The sequence below is a fragment of the Felis catus genome, chromosome X, assembly GCF_018350175.1.
Source record: "Felis catus isolate Fca126 chromosome X, F.catus_Fca126_mat1.0, whole genome shotgun sequence".
Classification (NCBI taxonomy): domain Eukaryota; kingdom Metazoa; phylum Chordata; class Mammalia; order Carnivora; family Felidae; genus Felis; species Felis catus.
The window spans coordinates 15,156,058-15,180,663 of record NC_058386.1 but is presented as its reverse complement, the minus strand read 5'-3'; the positions used below and the strand labels follow the sequence as shown (position 1 = coordinate 15,180,663).

General features: G+C 39.8%; 1 protein-coding gene across 7 annotated transcripts in view; it reads right to left on the bottom strand.

Moving 5' to 3' along the window:
- Positions 1-3,395: 3,395 nt before the first annotated feature.
- The window catches only part of PPEF1 (protein phosphatase with EF-hand domain 1), a 109,500-nt gene continuing 88,289 nt past the window's right edge, over positions 3,396-24,606 (bottom strand). For all 7 annotated transcript variants that reach the window (XM_006943604.5, XM_045050925.1, XM_019823623.3 and 4 more), the window contains 4 exons: positions 15,120-15,226; positions 6,330-6,493; positions 5,153-5,237; positions 3,396-4,014 (listed from right to left, as the gene is read on the bottom strand). In XM_006943604.5, coding sequence (XP_006943666.2) covers positions 3,806-4,014; positions 5,153-5,237; positions 6,330-6,493; positions 15,120-15,226 — 565 coding nt within the window. In that variant the 3' untranslated portion in view covers positions 3,396-3,805. The remainder of the gene's footprint in view (positions 4,015-5,152; positions 5,238-6,329; positions 6,494-15,119; positions 15,227-24,606) is intronic.

Sequence of the window (24,606 nt, the reverse complement as noted above, 5' to 3'; positions counted from 1 at the left end):
GATTGTAAGAGGGGCGCCTGGGTGGCTCCTTCACAGAAGTCCTATAATGTGTACAGAGGACTAAAGGACCCGAGACATTTTGACGAAGAATAAAGATCGGGGAGGGGTCGGGGCTCCTAATGGCAGCTACAAAGACTACTCTAAGCTGGAGCGTTAAAATACGTGAGGTATTTGTGAGCAGACAGACCAGAGACCAACGGATCCTCAGCTTAGAAACGGAGCTTGCTATATGACACAGGTGCATTTCAAACGAGTGGCAAACAATGAACTATTCAAGGGGCGCCCGAGTGACTCAGTTGGTTAAGTGCCAACTCTTGATTTTGGCTCAGGTCATGATCTCGGTTAGGTTGACCAGGTGGAGCCCCGTGTAGGGCTCTGTCCTGACAGCCCGGACCCTGCTTAGGATTCCTTCTCTCTCTCTCTCTCTCTCTCTCTCTCTCTCTCTGCCTTCCCCCACCCCGCTCACACACACACTCTCCCTCTAAATAAATCTTAAAAATTATTTTTTAAAAAAAGAACGAACTATTCAATAAACGGTGCCTCCACATCACACCCCAAAATCATTTCCTGCGGATGCAAGAGCTTAACGGTCTGGAAAACCACTTTTTTTTTTTTTTGTGAGAATACAGTCCATTCTGGTTATTTGTAGTATTTGTGTTCTATACAATCGCGGCAACCACTGGTTTCGTGAACACTGAGGCAGCGCTCCTGGGGAAATACAGGGCTCGGTCCCTGCGAGACTTCGGTCACAAGATTTTCGTCAAATGATCAGTAACATAACCTCATTGTACGTGTGTTTCTGTTCACAGACGCCCCATTTCACACACATAGATGATTCATCAACACGGACGAAGGAAGCTTATCTAACGCACCTGTTTTCTCTGAAACACCTGTCTCTCCCCCCCACCCCGCCCCGCCAAGGCCTCCTTGCACTTTAGGAACAACACGAGCAAGAACTTCAGCACTATGTTTGAGGGCCGCTTTCAACGGTGAAATCACCAACACAAAGCACAAAACTACAAAATCGTGGCACTAAATAGACATTAGTTACCAATCTTGAGGAAAATCAAAGTATATTCTTTCGGTGAAAATTCCAACAAAGGCAAATAATTAATTCGCGACTGGAAGCCCAGGAGAGAAAATGAGAGTTCCAGAAAGAACGCCGAGATAACCAAATGCTATTCAGGAAGCAACAAAAAGAAAGACTCATGCCGGACTGCCTTAAAACCGCTATCCTGGGATCATCCGTGGATTTTCATAGGAGACAACGGGGCAGGGGCTCCAGATACATCAGGTTGTACACATTCGGAGCACTCGCTAAGATTCTGTTCTTTTGGAACCACTCTCGGCGCGAAATTTTGTATCAGTCGGGGTTCAACCCGAGGCCGAGCCGGGACGATCCATGTGTGTATGTGTATACATACGAAACCACTAGAAGGGGCTTATGCAAATGCGGGAGCTGGTTAAGCGGGCTCAGGAAGCCGCCGTACCTGGTGTCGGAGCTCCGAGTCCGCGGGGCGGGCAGGCAGAAGGGGAAGCAGGCTGGAACACACGAGCACAGGCTGGCACTCCACAAGAGCGGACTGAAGACCGAGCCCACTCTTAGTCTCCGCTGTTGGTGATTGGTGATTGGTGATTGGTGATTGGTGACGAGGTCATTCTGCAGAAGCCAGGGCCCTTCGGCCCGGAGCTAAGACACGCCTGGGCCAGGAATCAAAGAAGCTGACAGAGGATCCAGGGCAACTCAGAGCAGGTGCCGGCCTAGCAGCCCCTCCACACCAACAAAGTGACTCACGGGTCAGCAACAGCGTGTGGGAGCCACGCCACGACCGCCACTTTCCTTTGCCTTCCCGACCACTCAAGAATCTCCCTGGCCGCCCATCTTAAGCAGAAACACGTGAGACAGGGGAATTCTGAGAAATGTAGTTCAGCCGGCCAAAAGGACACGTGGCAACCCCAGCCCACTCTTTAACGGTTATGTCTCCTCAGACCCTCTTTTTGTTCTCCGGTTAGCTTTAGTAAATTATAGTTTTCCCTAGAAAACGGCCCATTCACCTATTTTTGAAAAGAGTTATTTGCCGTAGTCCTGTGAAGCATTTGTAGCAATTTCTGGTCGAGCTCCAGTTATATCACTTGGCACTCATTAGTCTGGTTACCTTCTTATGTCGTCTCCTAATTTAATTGCATTATCATCGGAGAATGTAGTATCTTGGGTTTTGGTTGCTTGGTATTTGAGAGATGTTTTGTGGTCTAATACGTGATCAATTTTTATACATGTCCCATGTGTGCTTGAAAACAATGTGTATTCTCTAAAACTGATTCCAGAGTACACATGCCCACAGTTAGGTGAATTAGGTTGCCCAAAACTCTACACGCTACTTTTTTATTTAGATGGTCAATTCCTGGCACAGGCATATTAAAAATCTCTATCAATTTCTCCTACTGGTTATGTCAATTTTCGCATTATAAATGTTAGAGTTCTGTTATTGGATGCATATATGTTTATAATTCTTCTGTCTTCCTGGCGAAGCATTCCTCTCAGCATTCAGTAATGACCTTTTTTTACCCCTGATGATATTTTTTGCCTCAAAGTCTACCCTGTCCGACGTTAGTATAGCTCTGGTTTTAATTATGCCTTTTGTTCCCTTGCCCAGTAGGGGTTTCTTTTACTTTCTTGTCAGCTCAGCTATGCATTAAAAAAAAAAAATATATATATATATATATATATATATATATTTGTTGTATTTTATCCATTATTTCTGGTGCGTCTATCAAGCAAGGTTGCGGGAGATCTAACTTGGCATGTTGACAGATCTTGAAGTTCTCAAAATTAGAAAACAATGAAACACGTACTCGCCTTTAAAGGGAAACCTATTATGTTTGATATGCAATCAGAATACCAGAATAAATTGCAAAATGTACGCAGAACCAAGGCCCCATCTCACCAATGACCTTGTCCAACCATATTAATTGTAGGGCTCAACGTGAATTGTATTCACTTTGTATCTCCAACAGACAAGAAAAAAAAAAAAAGCTTTTTCAAACAATCCGCTCCCACAGCTTCCACGAAGAATCTGATATGACCCCCATCCCTCAAGGGTGGTTCCCCCACGATTGAGAATCACCAGTTTATGGTCTCCAGAGAAGACTCAGCTCAAAGGGGTGCCTGGGTGGCTCAGTCAGGTAAGCATCCGACTTAGCTCAGGTCATGATCTCAGGGTTCATGAGTTCAAGCCCCGCATCAGGCTCTGTGCTGACAGCTCAGAACCTGGAGCCTGCTTTAGATTCTGTGTCTCCCTCTCTCTCTCTGCCCTGACCTCACTCACACTCTGTCTCTCTCTCTCAAAAATAAATAAATTTAAAAAAATTTTTTAAATAAAAAAAAGAAGATTCAGTTTAAAGATGGAAATATTTTATTCCGTTACTAGTTTGGTATTCCTCCTCCCATCCCTCAGTCATTCACAGATGTTGCACTTTTCTCTGCGGTTCTGTGGGTTCCTTTCAACATGTTTCCAAACTCCTCTGGTATCTTGGTCAAGGAGGCCAACACTAGGCTCAAACCCAGTTTCTACCTGGCAATGCATGAGTCCTAACACTGGAGCCAAATCCTATCAGCTGACATTTAACCTAGTCTTACCAATTACAGCTTACTGGAGACTCAAATACCCACACTATACATCTGCTCATGGCACGAATGGGGGTCTACTTTTCTCTACAACTGATTATGAATTACAAGCGTTCGGGAAAAGATGGTGTCGGTGGTTTGGGCCCCAGGGTTTACAAGCAGAGAAAGCCCTAGCTCTTGCTAAGCAAGGCCGCTACCTGATTTGTTCAACTTATCCAATTTATGCACTACATGGAAAGCCTTTAGGAACTCATTAAAGTCAATGCTTCCATCTTTGTTTAAGTCCATTCTTTCAGCGAGCTCATCAATTTGAAAATCATCAATATGAATGTTGTAGTGACTATTGAAGAGTTTCCACATGGAACGAAATTCTTCCACGGAAATCAGGCCTAGAAGAATATAGAAGAAGGTGTGAGTGTTCGTTTTAAGACCCACTTAATGGTGGAGTGGGGAAGCTATACTGATTGAATGGTCCCAATGAGAAGAAGCTCACTGCCAAGCTCACTGCCATGCCCGACCATCAGACACTGAAGGAGACGGAAAAGTCAGATTGTAAATATAAGAAACAATGTGTCACTTTCAACTACCAAGTGGTCCTGACATTATTCCAAACCTGGAATGAGTATACACTCAAGGGATGGGGGTAGATTATGGACCCTGGGACCCTATGTGGTATAGAAATTACAAGATCTAAAATCTAAGGGAAAAGGACATCAGGGCAGAGGGAGAAGTTACCCTGGCACTCAACAAGAGGACTGCAAACAATGGCTCTGCCATGTTTTCTAGGCAATCATTTGCTTTCATATTTTGATTATTGACCTTTTGGTATTCTGTGATCTCTGCGGTTGAGGATTATCTGGTGATTGTTTTAAAGTTTGAAAATAAGTATGGGGTGCCTGGGTGGCTCAGTTAAGCACCCGACTTTGGCTCAGGTCATGATCTCGCTCTTCATGAGTTTGAGCCCTGCATCCGGCTCTGTGCTGACAGCTCAGAGCCTGAAGCCTGCTTTGGATTCCGTGTCTCCCTCTCTCTGCCCCTCCCCGCTCACATTCTCTCTCTCTCTCTCTCTCTCAAAAATAAATAAAAACATTAAAAAGTAATAATAATAAAGCTTGAAAATAAGTAATCATGCATCAAAGCCAAGCAGAAATGAATTTTCATACCCCTGAGTCCCAAACATAGGATCAGAACTCCAGGAATGATTTTTATTGCCAGGAGTAACTACTATGTTTAAATGGACAGTGAATTATCTTTTCATCTGTGCTGATGATTTATAAAAGGAGCTATTCTTATCTAACAGATACAGAGGCCTATATAGGGGCCATATGGTCTTGAATACAGTTGGTGGACAAACTAAAATAGTAATAATCCTAATCATGAGTTTATCATCGCCTCCCCCCCCCCCCCAGCCCTGAGTTAAATCAACTTTGGATGAAGAATGCAATAGATGAAAATAGAGTTCTGGTTTCTGAGAAACAGATTAGCCCTTGCTTTCTACTGCTACTGAACTAATCAAAGTTCATTTACCTGAGTGATCAGAATCAATGACATTAAAGATGATTTGCAGGTCAGATCGGTATCTGTACAGAGTTTCAATTAGAGTAGATTGAGCCTAAAATAAAGACGTTCTAAGTGTTAAAACACATAGAATTAATAACGGTCAATTTTAGTACATGTTACAAATACAAAACGTTCCCACCAATTCAAAGCATGTGATTCAGATAGAAATTCGAGAAGGCAGGCCTTCCTTGGAGTCCCAACCTTCTTTAATCAGAGAAAAGACCATGCTGTTGCGTGCGGAAGCGTGTGCAGTCTGCAGGGCCCTGGCTGATCAAGAAGCAGTGAACAACAGCCAACACGTACTGAGAACACGTGCGCGCGGGCTCCACCCTGAGACTTTTCTGTGGGCTATTTCATTCAGTCCTCAACAACGGCCCCAAAGAAAAGAACTATTATTATGTCCATTTTACAGATTAGAAAACAGAGAGGTAAGGTAAGTTTTGCAAGGTTCACGTAGCTAGGGAATGGGACCTGATCTCAGCTGCCCGAAGCCAAGGCCCGTGAGTCTGGTCACCGTGGTAAACTGCCTCTTGCGTGAAGCCGAAGCCTCTCTTGTGGGGGTATCTTAGTTTCCCACCTGCCTTACTTCTCTTCTCTCTGCTCTGACCTTCTCATCTCCCCTGCAAACGATCGCCCCAGTCTTCCTTCCCATCGGCTCACGTTCAGCCCAGTGTGGTAACTAACTGGCAAAGAGTTGTTAATGAGTACGGGGCGGGGGCGGGCCTTACAACTCTCCCCGGGGTATTCCCATTTTAATAAGAGATTTTTAATTTTACAAACACTTAAGGCATAAGATGTCATGTCAGCAGGCCCATACTCTCGCAGTGTAATAGGGACTCTGTTGAGGAGCTGAAGGGGTGAGTTGTATGAAAGAGTGGGTGTCGTATCTGCCCTTCTGATTTGACATGGATTTTCTCGCAGAAGCTTTTCCTTCTTTTTCCATTTTGCCTATCCTTAGAAAGCACAAATTTCCCGAACAGATCACTAGGTACTTGGGGGAGCCCCCGTAGCCCTTCCCCAAGCCTGCCATGCCCATCCATTAGATGATTCCACACCCAACTTTTCAAGACTGAGTCCCTCTCACAGGTCATCTGAAGGGTGTTTCGCTCCAGCCAGGTTTCAGCTGGGGCTATGTTTCACTTGCCTCTTTCACCGGTTTCTGAATGTGGATATCCTGGAAGCTGGACATGTAGTTAATATCTCCATTGGTGTCTGTGGTGACCAGACGTGAACTCAGGGATCTCCATGGTAAGTTCAGCCCCAAAGTGTTCTCCATGGAAAAAGCCCACTGGCTCATCGAAAGTTTTCCTAACAACAACAACAACAACAAAGCCCATATAATTGGTTGATGATTTGATAAAGAACGCAACCTACGTGGCAGAGTCAGTGAGCAGCCTGGGGTTTTGAGGCCTGGGTGCCTCCTTCTCCCCTTTGTGATTTGTCCCACCAGGCCCCACAGCTCTAAGGGACAAATAAACTAAAGAAAGTCTTGGGTGTTCCACAGATCTTGCCCGTAATGTTATGTGTAAGCAATCAGACGTTGGGTGTTCGATCTTTTGTTCCTTTTTCTGATTAGCAAAGGAAGGTGTATTTACAATAGAAGATTTTAAAACACGAAAAGATATAAAGGATAAAAGATTACTTTCATTTTTCATATTTTGGCATGTAATTCACTTCTCATTTTCCAAGGTCCTATCCCTTCATCCCCTGATATTATATGTAATCTTTCAAAAATATAAATATCTTTATTTTTTCTGATTATTAAAGATACACTCGTTCGAAATGATTTTGAACGAATAGAAAAAATGTTATTACTTGTAGTGCACACAAACAGGGATATATACAAATATATCTACATTTTACCTTTCTTAGAGCCAAATATGCCTTGTAGTCTAGCAAATGTTTTATATACATGTGTCTGTGGCAACACACATAGCATATTTATTCTTTTTTTTTTTTAATGTTTATTTATTTTTGAGACAGAGAGAGACAGAGCATGAATGAGGGAGGGTCAGAGAGAGAGAGGGAGACACAGAATGTGAAGCAGGCTCCAGGCTCTGAGCTGTCAGCCCAGAGCCCGACGCAGGGCTCAAACTCACGGACCGTGAGATCATGACCTGAGCCGAAGTCGGACGCTTAACCGACTGAGCCACCCAGGTGCCCCATAGCATATTTATTCTAATCTGAGTTTTTACTTACAATAAATCATGGACATCCATCTATGTTAAGAAACGTAGATCTACATCATTATTTTAATGGCTATTCAACTATTTCATTATCTCCTTAGGATCACTCCTATAAGTGGAATTTACTGGATCAAAGAGGATGCACATTTTTAAGCCTTTTGACATACACTACCAAACTGTTTTCGAGAAAAAAAATATCCATTTACACTCCCATAAAACCATTCCCCACATACTTACCTGCCAAAGACATAATTCCTTTTTACCCTTTGGGGGGGGGGGGTGAATTCCTTTATTTCATCATTTTGAAGGGAGAAAAGGAATTAATGAGGTAGACAAAATTAAAATTAAAATTAAAAAAATTAAAATTAAAAAATTAAAAACACACACAAAAATTGAAGAAATGCTGCTAGATCCTAGGTGTGTTTTGATAGTAGAGAAAAATTAAAGAAAAATATTTTTAACAAAAATTGAAAATAAAAAATTGAAAATAAAAATGAGTTTTTTCTCTTTCTGCTGAGTTCCTTGGTTCAGGTTGTGCAGTTGTTGTGTTATCCTCAGATCAGTTTTCTAGGTGTGCAGGATGCTTTAATGTTGGTCTGGCTGTATTTCATGGACGCGAGACACACAAAAAACCTCCACACTGTTCCCTCTTTGAAGCTTTTGTAAAAGTTATTTTAATTCCAGTTGCCGTGCAGTGTAATATCAGTTTCAGGTGTACCTATAGTGACTCAACACTTCTGTACATCCCCCTGTGCTCACCCCAAGTGCACGCCTTATTCCCCATCACCTACTTCACCCATCCCCCAGCCACCTCCCCTCTGGTCACCATCAGCTTGTTCTTTGTGATTAAGAGTCTGTTCTCAATTTGTCTCTTATTTTTTCCCTTCGCCTGTTTTGTTTCTTAAATTTCACATATGAGTGAAATCATATGGCATTTCTCTTTCTCTGACCAACTTATTTCGTTTAGCCTAATACTCTAGCTCCATCCATGTCATTGCAAATGGCATGATTTCCTTCTTTTTTCTGGCTGAATAATATTCCATTGTCTATATATACACACCACGTCTTATGTATCCATTCATTAACTGATGGACATTTGCATTGCTTCCATAGCTTGGCTATTATAAATAATACTCCCATAGACAGAGGGGTGCGTGTATCCCTTTGAATTAGTGTTCTTGTATTCTTTGAGTAAATACCCAGCAGTGTGATTGCTGGAACTTAAGGTATTTCTATTTTTGACTTTTTGAAGAACCTCCATACTGTCTTCCACATCGGCTGCACCAATTGGCATTCCCACCAACAGTGCAAGAGGGTTCCCCTTTCTCCACATCCTCACCAATACCTGTTGTTACTTGTGTTGTCGATTTTAGCCATACTGACAGGTGTGAGGTGATATCTCACTGTGGTTTTGATTTGCATTTCCCTCATGATAAGTGATGATGAACATCTTTTCATGTGTCTGTTGGTCATAATTCTTTTTTCTAAATTAAAGTTCAACACATACAGAAAAACTCACAAAACAAATACAGGGCTCGGTGAATTATCACAAAGAGAATTCCTATGTAACCACCACCAAGGACGAGAAATAAAACATTGCCAAATCCACATGATTTCACTCGTATTTGGAATTTAAAAAACAAAAAAAAAACAAAAGGGGAAGAAAAGAGAGAAGCAAACCAAGAAACAGACTCTTAACTGTAGAGAACGAACTGATAGTTACCAGAGGGGAGGGGGGCAGGTGGACGGGTGAGACAGGTGATGGGGATCAAGGAGTGCACTTGTCAGTGAGGAGCACCAGATGATGTATGGAACGGTTGCATCACCATATTATACACCTGAAGCTAATACTACACTTTTAACTAACTGGAATTTAAATAAATCCCCAAAGTTAAAAAAAAAGATTGCCAATATTCAAAAGGCCCCTTTGGGGTCCCTCACAATTACTACCACTTACCACTTTCCTAAAGAGAGCCACTATCTTGATCTCTAATACTATCATTTGCTTTTTGCCTTTTTTGACCTATATGTAAATGGAATCGTGAAGTATATATTTGGGGGGACGTCTGGCTTCTTTTGCTCAACGCTAAGTTCATGAGATTCAGCCATGTTGTTCCATTTAGTTGTAGGTCTTCATTTTCATCAGTGTATAGTATTCCATGGTGTGAATATACACAATTTATACATCCGTTCTACTGTTGGTGGATGTTAGGTTATCTCCAGTTTGGGGCTATTACAAACAGTGCTGCTAAGAACATTTCTGTAGGGGCGCCTGGGTGGCTCAGTCGGTTAAGCGGCCGACTTCGGCTCAGGTCACGATCTCACAGTCCGTGGGTTCAAGCCCCGCGTCGGGCTCTGTGCTGTTAGCACAGAGCCTGGAGCCTGTTTCCGATTCTGTGTCTCCCTCTCTCTGACCCCCCCCCCCCCGTTCATGCTCTCTCCCTGTCTCAAAAATAAATAAAACGTTAAAAAAAAATTAAAAAAAAAAAAGAACATTTCTGTAGATGCCCTTTCAGTGCATTGAACCTATAGCTCAATTTGAAGAGAATTCATATCCTGACAACTTCGGCCCTTGCACACAGCAATACCTACCCATTTATTTTCGTCCTTTTTAATTTCTCTTAATCATTTAGAAATCTCATACATCAATCGTTCGGTTCCTTTCTCGTCCTTGATTATCTACCCTGAATGGGATCTTTGAAGATTTTCATTACCTAAAAGTTCATTGTTAGCTCTACCAGCCATCAGTTTACTCCTACTCAGCTCAAAGCTACCCTTCTTTGCCCTGTTTTATGACACTGGATCTGAACCCTGTAAATAATTCTCTTTGGGCGCCTGGTATAATGTCAGTAGAGAGTACAGGAAGGATACTCTAAGACACAGCAGAAGAACCACTTCTGGCATGCTTTCCTTCTTGCTTTTCCAGTAGAGCATGGTTACCAGAGTGTGGGAAATGCATTGGCACCCACTCTCCAGTCAATTTCACTGACACCACAGTGAATGGCTTCCTTGCCAGGAGTGTGTGGGAGGCACAGCGGTACACAGCCCAAAAAGGGTTTTGTTGGCACTCCCGTGGGTGGCCCCATCCACTTCAGTCCGGGCTCAACAGCTACCAACCAGCTCTGACATGAGACACTTCAGTGAACTTCCACCGCATCTAGCGGGCCACAGTCATTCCCTCTCCAATTAGGTCTGAATATTAGCCTTGCTTGAGAGCAGGGGACTCTTCCAAGTCTGTTCCTTCCTTGGGTTCACTTTCTTAGCCTTAGAGATAGTAGCTGCACCCTACAATTTCTATTCCTGTATGCTTTAGCATTCTCTTTCAGCCATTTTAGTAGTTAAATAGCCTTTTACTAGTTAATAATTCTTTCCATTAAATTTCCCAGTTCAAATTATTGCCGTGGTTTCTATCTCCTGAATAGACTCTGACTGAAAACCTGATATATGAAAACACAATAAATTTCTCTGCGTTGACCTTGTGTTCTACAACTTGTTCAATTCAATTATTAATTATAATAGTTTTTCTGTGTATTTGGGTTTTTGATATACTCAGTCATGTCGTCTATACGTAGTAACATTGTATTTCTTCCTTTGTAATTCTTATCATCTTATTTAACTTGCCTTATTGTAGTAGCTAGCATCCCTAGCACAATGTTGAACAATTTTGAGAACAGACATCTCTATTAGTCTCCTATTGCTGCTGTAACACATTACCACAGACTTAGTGGCTTTAAAGAACACAAATTTATTCTCTTATAGTTCTGGGGGCTAGGAGTCCAAAATCACTTTTGCTGGTACAAGCGAAAGTGTCAGTGGGGCTGGTTCCTTTGAGAAACTCTGATGGGAGGATCTGTTTCTTACCCCTTTTCAGCTTCTAAAGGCTGCCTATATTCCTTGGCTTGTGGCACCTTCCTGAGTTTTCAAGGAGTATCATTTCAATATCTTCTTCCATTATCACATCACCTTCTCCTCGGACTCTGACTCCTACATCCCTCTTATAAGGACCATTGTGATTATATCAATTCCACTTAGATAATGCATGATAGTCTCCCTAGGTCAAGATCATTATTTTTTTAAAGATTTTATTTGTAAGAATTTCTACACCCAACATGGGGCTCAAACCCACAACTCTGAGATCAACAGTTGTGTGTTCCACTGACCGAGCCAGCCACATGCCCCTCAAGATCAGTATTTTAATCACATCTGCAAAATTCCTTTTGGGATCTAAGGTATTAGGGGATTAGGATGCAGACACATTGGGGATGGGGAATTATTCAGTACCTTTCTCTTATTCCCAATCTTAGAAGAAAAGGTTTCAACATTACCCCATCAATTATGCTGTTTTCTATAGGCTATGATAGATATCCTTTATAAGATTAAGGAAATTTGCTTCATTTTTAGTTTTCTAAAACCATGAAACCAAGGTAAAATACATCCAATAAATTTTTCTTATTTTGAGAGAATTAAGACTTCTTTAATTTGGTTAAATTGGTGAATTACACTGATTGATTTTTCATTTATCAAATCAACCCAGAATTCCTAGTGTTTCAAGAATAAACCAACTTGTTCGTTTTACATTAACCTTTTTTCCAATATTTCATTTAGGACTTTTTTCATCTAAATTTATGTCTGAGATTAGCCTTTAATTTTCCTTTTCCATAATGTTTTTACTAGGTTTTGGTATCAAGGTTATGCTGACCTCCTAAAATAATCTTGGAAGTGTTCCTTATGTTTTTATTCTCTGGAAAAGTTTGTGTAAGACTGATTTTATTCTTTTTTTTTTTTTTAAGTAGGCTTCATGCCCAGCACAGAGCCCAATGCAGGGCTTGAACTCTACAACCCTGAGATCAAGAGTCAGATGCTTAACTAACTGAGTCACTCAGATGCCTCTAGACTGGTTTTATTCTTTAAAAAAATTTTTTTGTAATGTTTATTTGTTTTTGAGAGAGACAGAGTTTGAGCGGGGGAGGGACAGAGAGAGGGAGACACAGAATCTGAAACAGGCTCCAGGCTCTGAACTGTCAGCACAGAGCCTGACATTGGGTTCAAACCCACAGACCACGAGATCATGACCTGAGCCAAAGTCGGATGCTTAACCAACTGAGCCACCCAGATGACCCTAGACTGGTTTCATTCTTAAATGTATATTTTAATGGCTAATGAAGCTCTCTGAACCCAGGGCCTTCCTTGTGGAAAGTTTCAAAATTTCACATCCAGGGGCGCCTGGGTGGCGCAGTCGGTTAAGCGTCCGACTTCAGCCAGGTCACGATCTTGCGGTCCGGGAGTTCGAGCCCCGCGTCGGGCTCTGGGCTGATGGCTCGGAGCCTGGAGCCTGTTTCCGATTCTGTGTCTCCCTCTCTCTCTGCCCCTCCCCCGTTCATGCTCTGTCTCTCTCTGTCCCCAAAATAAATAAACGTTGAAAAAAAAAATTTAAAAAAAAAATTTCACATCCAGTTTCTTCAACAGTTATAGAATTGTTCAGGCTTTTATTTCTTTTTGTGTCAGTTTTGGGAAGTGTGTGTGTGTGTTTGTGTGTACATATATATTTTAGGAATTTGTCCATTTAATCTAAAGTATCAATTCACTAGCATAAGAGTTTTTATAATACACCTTATGAGCTTTTTAATATCTGTAAAGTCTGTATATACTAAAATTTCCCCTTTCAGTTCTGGCATTGGTTATTTATGCTTTCTCTATCTCCTTACCAGGGTTTTATCAAATTTTCCAGTTTCTTCAAATAACCTTTTTTTTTTTTTTACTTTGTTGATCATAGTTTCATCTTTCAAAATATATGCATTTTCAATTCTTCTCTAACTTGCATCTTATATGTTGCATTTTCCTTATCATTGAGTTGCAGATTTCTAATTTCCACTGTGATTTCTCCTTTGACCCAAGGGTTATTTAGAAGTGTATTTCTCATTTCCAAGCCCAAGGGGGATTTTCTGGCTACCTTCTGTCATTGAGTTATAGCTCAATTCACTATGACAGAAAATTTATTCCGTATGTTTCCAATACAAAATTTGTTGATATTTGCTTTATGTTCCAGGATATAGTCAGGATATGTTCCATGTGTGCTTGACAAGAGTGTGTATTCTGCATTGTTGAGCAGGGTTCTATGTATGTCTTTTAGGGAAACTCTGCTAATCTTTTTGTCAGTTAATTCTTTCAGTTAAAGGAGTATTATAATCATCCACTATGGTGGTAGATTTTTCTACTTCTGCTTGTTCTGTCCATTTTTGTTTTACATATTTTTGAGGCTATATTAGTAGGTACATATGCATTTATAATGGATTCAATTGGCAAACAGAATACTTTATCATTATAAAGTGTCCCTTGTTATTTCTAGTAATGTAGATTTCCTTGAAGTCTACTTTGTCTAATATTAATAGAGCTGTTTCAACCTCGGTTTTGTTAGTGTTTTCATGTTATATCTTTTTCTAAATTTTATTTTCAATGTTTTGTATATATTATTCCACTGTCTGCTGGCTTCTATTGTGACTGTTGAGAAGTCTGATATCAGTCAAATTGTTTTCCCTTTGTAGCAATGTGTATTTCTCTCTGCTTGCTTTTAGGATATTTTTCTTTGCTGTTGGTACTCTGTGGTTTCTCCACAAGGGTATATAGGTGTGGATTTAATTTTTTTTACCCTATTTGAGAAACACTGTATCTCTCTACCTGTGAATTTGAGTTGCTCATCAATTCTGGAAAAGTCTAGGCCATTATCATGTCAAATACATCCTCTCTTACATTGTTTCCTCCTGGGACCCTGAGTAGATGTATGTTAAACTTTATTTTACTGTCCATTAGTCTTAACCTTTCTAATTCTGTCTTAAGTAGTGTCTAATCTTCCGTTTAGCCTATCCAATATGGTTTTTTTAAACAAGTATATTTTTACATCTATTTGGCTCTTCTTCAAATCATTCTTTAAATGCATGTCAGTGATCCACCTTTTATTTCTTTAAACATTTCTTAGTTATTTTTATTTGTATTTGATAATTCCAATATCTGCTATCTTTAGAGAATGAAATCTGTCATTGTTTCTGTTGACGCTTACTCACGGTAGCTTGTCTCCTTTGTTTCATGATCTTTGGTTATGAACTCATGGTTGATCTTAATCTCTGCATATGTTAGTGGCCAAAATTAGGGATGCATCCCTTGAACGTGGATTTGCATTTGCTTGCCAAGAGTCGAGGGGCACTACAAAAATAGCCTACTTTAGCCACTTTCAGGGTCCAGGCTTAATGTGGAAGTCTCAGATTCAGCTTATCCATCTTTCTATTATCCTTTGGTCTAGTCTCAGGATTGAGCACAACACCAAAGTTAGCATTTGCCCTCAGGACAATCTGGCATTTTGTGCTTGTCTGCTGCTCCAAGCTGGTTTCAAAAAACGTTTCATGAGAGAAAAATGTTTGCTAGATATTTATCTTACTGTGAGGCCGGTAGATGCATTAAAATTCTGTATCCTCTAGAATCGCGCTGTTTCTTAACAGGAGGGCCTTCCAGAGTGTCTAGTCTGAGCCACTACCAGAATAGAAGGGTTGCTGTTGTTTTAAGTTGAAAGAAACGTACTGCAAAGGAGGGATATGGCTTTTTTCAAGCACATAACGGATTATGTTTTATTTTTATCTCTATCTTTCCTTGCTAGCAAAAATAGAGAACTGAAATCTTAAGGAAGCGAAAAAAATGAAAACTGATTTGTACGTAAGCTGGTATGTTAAGAAACGGTAAGCATTACATAATTTTATTACCTGATTTACTGCGGTCTTGAAGTTGGAAAGCGTGAATGAGGTCAGTTTTTCGTGCAATTATTCTCTCTCTTAATATCCTGATGGCACTACTTTCAATAGCATTCACCCTATGTTAACAAAACAATTATTAGGCAAAAGATACAGAAATCATCCTGTTCTGTCTTGTTTTAATGTGCTATGTTACCACTTACCAGTTTCTACTTCAAATGAATTGCCTAATTTCACACATGCCATGTTCCTAGGTGGTCAGTGTTGGTATATGTATGCCTGTGTGCGCATGTATCGTGAAATTTTAAAAGGACTACCACTGGTGTTTTCTTTTTGAACTCAAAGATTTACATGAGCAATTAATGTCTGAGCATATCCAAGATACTTTTGAAAAACAAGAAAATTAAGAGGGACTTGCTAGAGCAGACTTTAATATTTCCTGTGAAGTTGCTGAAACCTAACAGCAGGTATTGACACAGGAGAAGACAGATACATGAGCAGAACATAATAGAAATTGCATACACATAGTCAACTATATATGGGAACAATATATATGACAAAGGAGGTATTACAATTCAGTAGAGAAGAGCAATTTTTTTTTTTTTTAACATGGTGCTAGCTAGCATAGTTATCCGTCTGGATGCTAAACCACCTCAGACCATTTACAAAAATAAATTCTAAATAAAGGAGGAACAGAGGAACAAAGTAGCTATGAGTCATATACCCCTCTCCCCAAAAAAGCAAAATGGCAGAGGTAAATCAAACCATATCAATAATAGCATCACATGTGAATAGATTTTTAGACATCAAAAAGCAGAGGCTATGAGACCGGATTTTTTTTTTTAAAGACCCAACTATGTTTTCTACAGGAGAGACACTTCAGTTTCAAAGATACAAAAGAGCTTGAGAGAACAACAACAAAAAAGAGGTATTATGCAAACATCAACCATAAGACAGTTAGAATGGCTATACTAACAGAAGACAGAATAGACTTGAAGACAAAATCTGTTACTAGAGACACAGAGGAATATTTTATAATGATAAAAGAGTCAATCAGGAAGATAAAACAATTACAAACATCTATAAACCTAACAACGGAGCCCAAACCTATATGAAGCAAAACCAGACAGAACTGAAGGGAGAAACAGACAATTTAATAATAACAGTTGGAGACTTCAATATTCTACTTTCAATAATAGATAGAACAATGAGGCAGAAAATAAAAAAGGATATAAAAGACTTGAACAGAGGGGCACATGGGTGGCTCAGTTGGCTAAGCATCCGACTCTTGATTTCAGCTCAGGTCATGAGCTCACAGTTTGTGGGATCCAGCCCCATGTGAGGCTCTGTGCTAACAGCATGGAGCCTGCTTGGGATTCTCTCTCTTTCTCTCTCTCTCTGCCCTTCCCCTGCTTACACACTCTCTCTCTCTCTCTCTCTCTCTCTCTCTCTCTCTCAAAATAAATAAATGAACTTCAAAAAATTAAAAAAAAATTTAAAGACTTGAACAGCACTATAAACCAACTAAATTTAACAGATATGTATAAAACACTGCACCCAACAACAGCAGAATATACATTTTTCTAAAGCATATATGGAACATTCTCCATGATAGATCCTCTGCTAGGCCAGAATATGTCTCAATACATTTAACATGATCAAAATCAGACAAAGTAGCTTTTCTGACTACAAAAGGAATAAATTAGAGATCGATAACAGAAAGAAATTTGGAGGAATCACAAATATGAGGAAATTAAACAACACCATCCTAAACAACCAATATGTCAAAGATGAAATCACAAGAGAAATTAGGAAATACTTTAAGATAACAGAAGATTAAAACACAACATGACGATGTTGTGACAATGTGAGACACAACTAAACCAGTGCTTAGAGGAAAATTTGTAGCTATAAATGCTGATATTAAAAAAAAAAAGATCTCAAATCAATAACCTAATCTCTACCTTCAAAAACTAGAAAAAAGAAGAGTAAAAGTAAACCCAAAGCAAGCAGAAGGACGGAAAGAATGAAGAGGAGAGGAAAACTACAGGCATCCGTGTTTTGTGTTTTCCTGTGCTTCACTTTACTGCATTTCACAGGTATTTTTTACATGTGGAAGGTTTGTGGCAGCCCTGTATCGACCAAGTCCATTAGTGGCATTTTTCAAATAACATTCACTCACTTCGTGTCTCTGTGTCACAGTTTTCAAACTTTCAATATTTCAATTTTTTCAAATATTTCAAACTTTCTCATTATTATTGTATTTGTTATGGTGATCTGTGATCAGTGATCTTTGATGTTAGTATTGTAATTTTGCCTTGGGGGGGGGGCACAAACCATGCCCATATAAGACTTAATTGATAAATATAGTGTGCGTTCTGACTTCTCCACTGACCAGCCATTCTCACATCTCTCTCCCTCTCCTTGACCTTCCCTATTCCCTGAGACACACTGAAATTAGGCCAGCTGAGAACCCTACAATGCCAAGTGTGCAAGTGAAAGGAAGAGTCATGTCTCTCACTTTATTTCTAAAAGTTTATTTATCTATTTGTTTTTAGTAATCTCCACACCCATGTGGGGCTCAAACTCACAATCCTGAGATCAAGAGTCGCATGCTCTTACAACTGAGTCAGCCAGGCACCCCTCTCACATTAAACCAAAATCTAGAAATGATTAAGCTTAGTGAGGAAGTCATGGTGAAAGCCAAGACAGGTTGAAAACTAAGCCTTTTGTGCCAAACAGTAAACCAAGAAGTGAATGCAAAGAAAAATTTTTTGAAAAGAAATTAAAAGTGCTACTCCAATAAACACAAAAGATAAGAAAGTGAAGCATTCTTATTGCTGATATGGAGAAAGTCTGAGTGGTCTGGATAGAAGATCAAACCAGCCAAGGTGCACCTGGGTGCCTCAGTCGGTTAAGTGTCGGACCCTTTTAAATAAAAAAAAAATTTTTTTTAACGTCTGTTCATCTTTGAGAGACAGAGAGAGACAGAGCATGAGCGGGGAAGGGGCAGAGAGAGGGAGACACAGAATCAGAAGCAGGCTCCAGTCTCTGAGCTGTCAGCACAGAGCCCAACGTGGGGCTCGAACTCACGAACTGCAAGATCATGACCTGAGCCGAAGTCGGACACTCAACCGACCGAGCCACCCAGGCGCCCCTAAAAAAATTTCTTTTAAGTTTACATATTTATTTAGAGAGAGACAGAGATAGCGTGAATGGGCAAGGAGCAGAGAGAGAAGTAGAGAGAGAGGGAGAAGAGAGAGAATCCCAAGCAGGCTCTGCATGGTCAGCACAGAGCCTGAAACAGGGCTTGAAGTCATGAAACCATGAGATCATGACCTGAGCTGAAACCGAGAGTCAGATGCTTAACTGACTGAGCCACCCAGGCACCCCAAGTGTCCAACTCTTGATCTCGGCTCAGGTCTTGATCTCAGGGTTGTGAGTTCAAACCCTGCATTGGGCTCCACACTGGACATGAAGCCTACTTAAAACAAAAACAAAACAAAAAGATGAAACCAGCCACAATATTGTTTTAGTCCAAAGCCTAATCCAGAGCAAAGCCCTAAACCTCTTCAATTCTATGAAGGCTGAGAAAGCTAAAGGAAGCTGTGGAAGAAAAGTTTGAAGCTAGCAGAGGTTGGCTCATGAGGTTTAAGGAAAGAATCTATCTCTATAACATCAAAGTACAAGGTGAAGCAGCAAGTGCTGATGTAGAAGCTATAGCAAGTTATCCAGAAAATCTAGCTAAAATAATCAACGAAGGTGGCTACACTAAACAACAGGTTCTCAATGCCGATGAAACAGCCTTCTACTGGAATATGATGCCATCTAGGACTTCCATAGCTGGAGAGGAGAAGTCAATACCTGGCTTCAGAGCTTCTAAAGCCAGGCTGACTCTCTTGGAAGGGGCTGATGCAGCTAGAGACTAAGTTGAAGGCAATGTTTATTTACCATTCTGAAAATCCTAGGGCCCATAAGAATGATGCTTAATCCACTCTTCCTGTGCTCTATAAATGGAACAACAAAGCCTGGATGACAGCACACACCTGTTTAAAACATGGTTTACTGAATATATTAAGCCCATCGTTGAGAACTACTGCTCAGAAAAAAGGATCACCTTCAAAACACGACCGCTCAGTGACAATGTACCTGGTCACCCAAGAGCTCTGATGGAGATGGACAATGAGATTAATGTTGTTTTCGTGGCTGCTAACACAACATTCATGCTGCGCTCCATGGATCAAGGAGAAATTTAGACTTTCAAGTCTTATTATTTAAGAAACACAATTTATAAGGATATAGCTGCCATAGATAGTGATTCCTCTGACTGATCTGGGAAAAGTAAATTGAAAACCTGAAAAGGATTTGCCATTTTGGATGCCAGTAAGAACACCCATGATTCATGGGAAGAGGTCAAATAGCAACATTAACAGGAATCTGGAAGAAGTTGATTCCAAACCTTATGGATGACTTTGAGGGGTTCAAGACTTCAGTGAAGGAAGTAATTGCAGATGTGGCAGAAATAGCAGGAGAACTAGAATTACAAATGGAGACTGAAGATGTGACTGAACTGGTACAATCTCACGATGGCGAGAAACTCCAATTTTCAAAGAAGTTACTATGGATAAAATGCTGTCAAACAGCATCCCATGCTACAGAGAAACCTTTCATAAAAGGAAGAGCCAATCAATTCAGCAAATTGCATTGTTGTCTTATTTTAAGAAATTCCCACAGCCACCCCAGTCTTCAGCAACCACTACTCTGATCAGTCAGCAGCCGTCAACACAGAGCCAAGACCCTCCACCAGCAAAAACATCACAACTTGCTGAAAGCTCAAAAGATGGCTAGCAATTTTTTTAGCGGTAGCGTATTTTTAAGGTATATACATTGTTTTTTAGACATGCTATTGCATGCATACCAGACTACAGTGTAATGTAGACATAACCTTTATATGCACTGGGAAAGCAAAAAAATTCTCCTGACTTGCTTTATTGTTAACATTTGCTTTCTTACGGCGGTCTGAAACTGAACCTGCAATTATTTCTGAGATATGCCTGCAAATGAAAGAGAAAATAGAAAAACAATAGAGAAAATTCACGAAGCCAAAAATTGGTTCTTTGAAAAGATCAACAAAACTGACAAAACTTTGTCTAGACTGGCCAAGAAAAAAAAAAGAAGACTCAAATTTCTAAAATCAGGAATGAAAGACGGCTCATCACAACTGACCTCACAGAAATAACAGATTATAAAGGGATATTATAAACAATTGTGCACCAACAAATTAGATAACCCAGATGAAATGGACAAATTCCTACAAGGATACAAACTACCAAAACTAAGAAGAAATAGAAAAACTGAACATACCTTGAACAAATAAAAAACATTGAATAAGTAATCAAACATCTGCCCACAAAGAAAAGCTCAGGGCCAGATGGCTTCACTGGTGAATTCTACCAAACATCTAAAGAAGAATTAATACCAATCGTTCGCAAACCCTTCCAAAAGAATAGAAGAGGTGGGAATACTACCCATCTGTTTATATGAAGCAAGTGTTAGCCTGATACCAAAACCAGGCAAAGATCGCAAGAAAACTACATATCACTACAACATCTCTTAAGAATATACATCGAGGGGCATCTGGCTGGCTCAATCGGTAGAGCATGTGACTCTTGATCTCTGGGTTGTGAGTTTGAGCTCCATGTTGGGCATAGAGATTACTTTTAGACTTTTTTTAATTAAAAAAATGAATATAGATGGAAAATCCTTAACAAAATAACAGCAAACTGCATTCAGCAATATAGAAAAAGGACTCTATACCATGAACAAGTGGGATTTATCCCAGGAATGCAAGGTTTATTTGACATCTGAAATGAATAAATGTAACACGCCATATTAATAAAATAAAAAACAAAAACCACATGACCATCTCAATAGATACAAAGTATTTGACAAACTCCAACACTCTTTCATGATAAAAACACTCAACAAATTAGGCACAGAAGGGAACTTCCTCAACCAGATGAGGGACATCTACATAAAACACAGCGCTGATATACTTAGGGTGAAAGACTGAATGTGTCCCTCTTAAGATCAGGAACAAAGCAAGGATATCTGCCCTCACCACTTTTAGTCAACATTAGTTGTCAGCTAAAGCAACCTTGAAAAAGCAAAGCCAAGCTGGAGGCATCACAATTCGAGACTTCAAGTTATAGTACAAAGCTGTAGTAATCAAAACAGTATGGCACTGGCACACAGATCAATAGAACAGAACAGAAAACCCAGAAATAACCCCGCAATTATATGGTCAATTAATCTTTGACAAAGCAGGAAAGAATATGCAATGGGAAAAAAGACAGTCTCTTCAACATAGAGAACATAGAGTGTTGAGAAAACTGGACAAACTACATGCAGCAGAATGACACTGGACCATTTTCTTACACCGTACACAAAATACATTCAAAACGGATTAAAGACCTAAATGTGAGACCTGAAACCATAAAAATCCTCGAAGAGGGCACAGGCAATAACCTCTCTAGCGTCGGCCACGGTAACTAGTTTCTAGACAGGTCCCCTGAGGCAAGGGACACAAAAGCAAAAATAAACTATTGGAACTACATCAAAATAAAAAGCTTCTGCACAGCAAAGGAAACAATCAACAAAACTAAAATGCAACTTACAGAATGGGAGAAGGTATTTGCAAGTGACATATCCAATAAAGGGTCAGTATCCAAATTATATAAAGAACTTACAAAATGCAATACCCAGGAAACAAATAATCCAATTTAAAAATAGGCTGAAGACATGAACAGACATTTTTCCAAAGAAGACATACAGATGGCCAACAGATACAGGAAAAGATGATCATCATCACTCACCATCAGGGAAATGCAAATCAAAACCACAATGAGATACCACCTCACAACTGTCAGAATGGCTAAAATTAATAACACAGGGACAACAGGTGTTGGTGAGGATGTGGAGAAAGGGGAACCCTCTTGCCCTATTGGTGGGAATGCAAGCTGGTGCAGCCACTCCGGAGAACAGTATGCAGCTTCTTCAAAATGTGAAAAAATAGAACTACCCTATGACCCAGCAATTGCACTACTAGGTATTTACCCAAAGAATAAAAAAATACTAATTCAAAGGGATACATTCTAGGTTTATAGCAGCATTATTTACAATAGCCAAGATATGGAAGCAACCCAAATGTCCATTGACTGATAAATGGATAAAGAAGATGTGTGTGTGTGTGTATTATGTATATATACATATATATATACATACATATATGTATGTATATATATATGAATATTATTCAACCATAAAAAGTGAAATCTTGCCATTTTCAATGACATGGATGGAGCTAGAGAGTATAATGCTAAGCAAAATAAGGAAGTCAGAGAAAGACAGATACATGATTTCACTCACATGTGAAATTTAAGAAACAAAACACACCAGCAAAGAAAAAAAAAAGAGAGACAAACCAAGAAGCAGACTGTTTACTATAGAGAACAAACTGATAGTTACTAGAGGGGAGGAGGGTGGGGGGGTCATGGGGGAAACAGGTGATAGGGATTAAGGAGTGCACTTGTCGTGATGAGCACAGGGTGATGTATGGAATTGCTGAATCGCTATATTGTACACCTGAAGCTAATGTAACACTACATGTTCACTATACTAGAATTAAAAACATAAAAAAATTTTTTTAATAAAGAAAATGTGGTCTATCCATCTAATGGAATATTATTCAGCCATAAAAAGGAATGAAATACTCATGCATGTTACAGCATGAATGAACCTCAAAAACATTGCGTTGAGCGAAAGAAGCCAGTCACAAAAGACCACATACTGTGTGATTCCATTTACATGCATGAAAAACCTTCTGCCTAGAGTTGTTGATGGGGGAGGTGACTGGTGAGTGACTGCTAATGGGTACAAGTGGTCTTTTCAGGCTGGCAAAAATGTTTAAAAACTAGATTATGGTGATGGTTGCACAACTCCAAAAATACTATCGGTGAGTTGTGTATTTTAAATTGGTCAACTTCATCATATGTGAATTATGTCTCAACAAAGCTGTTAAAATAAATTAGCTTGAGATGAACTTACTAATATAACAATATAATGAAAACTTGGTGTAGAGACATTTTTCTAACAGAGATGAAAATCCAAAAGATATGATGAAATTATATATATAAATGTGATTTCATAGAACTAAAGCAAAATGAAGACACCAACAAAATATATGCAACGTAACCGTAAAAATCCTCTATCCGTCATATGCAAATAACTCCTAAAAATTGATCAGAAAGTGACAAGCAACCCAAGATCAAATGCAGGAACTATATAAATAGCAAATTCAAAGAAGAGAAAAATGCAATGTCCAAAAACCTAAGATGGGTGAACTCAGCTGTCTAAAAAGTTGCCAATTAAAACAACGAGATTCACCATTTTGATCCATCGGCTTGGCAAAAATTAAGAAGTGTAACAATATCTAAGCATAATGAGCATGTGGAAAAATTGGTTTGTTGTTTTCATATTGTTAATTGTTACAACTCTTTTGGAGTACCTAGTAAAACTGTAAACATATAAATCCGTAAATATCCCATTTTGAGATGTTATGTCAAAAAAGCCCACTAAAACTTATGGCCGTACGTATGCATGTATATGCACACACAGAGGAGTGTTACAGCATTGTCTGGAATTGCAAAACCCTGGAAGCAATCCGGATGGCCATCAGTTAAATAAGATTCGGTCACTCCATAATTATTATGGCACATCTCCTAAAAAGAATGAGTTGGGTCTATGTGTACCAACTTGGAGTGATGTTCATGATATCATGATATCATCTTTAGAGAAAAACTCAGTTGGAGAATGTGCAGTGTGATTCTATCTTTGTCAAAAAAAAAAAAAAAAAGTATGTATGTTGCCGACTGCCTTTGTCCTTCCCCTGGGATCCGTATTTGATGAGGAAAAGGGTTTTTGCTTCTTCTGTTCACTGCTGTATCACTTGTGCCTACAACAGGGTGTGACGTATAGTAGGTGCTCCAAAAACATTTTTTTATTCGATGAATATAAAGGTCTGTTTTTGTGGGAGCAAGAAGAGGCTGTCCATTTCAGTTGCATCTGCAGAAAAGGATTATCGAGAACGAGGGGGAGAGATGATTGGCATTCTCTGTACACATCTTTGGCCTCACTCCTTAACAATAAACATACTCGTTTTGTGATGACAGCTTCTTAAAAAGGTAATGTTAAGTGGAGAAAAGGAAGATAAACTACGGATGCCATCACATGGAGAGACACTCAACTCCTGTCATACACACTCTGAGCAGAGAAGAGACCAAGAGGCAAGAGCACACAGGGCTGTTTGGGGACAGAGAAGACTGCAGGGTGCGGGACTGGGTGGATGTGGGGACCGTCTTTTCTTTACATTCGGTTAGAGGCTGTTCGTGCACACTGACTGCTTTACCCATTTACAGAGACATATGGGCTGGAAAGGTCT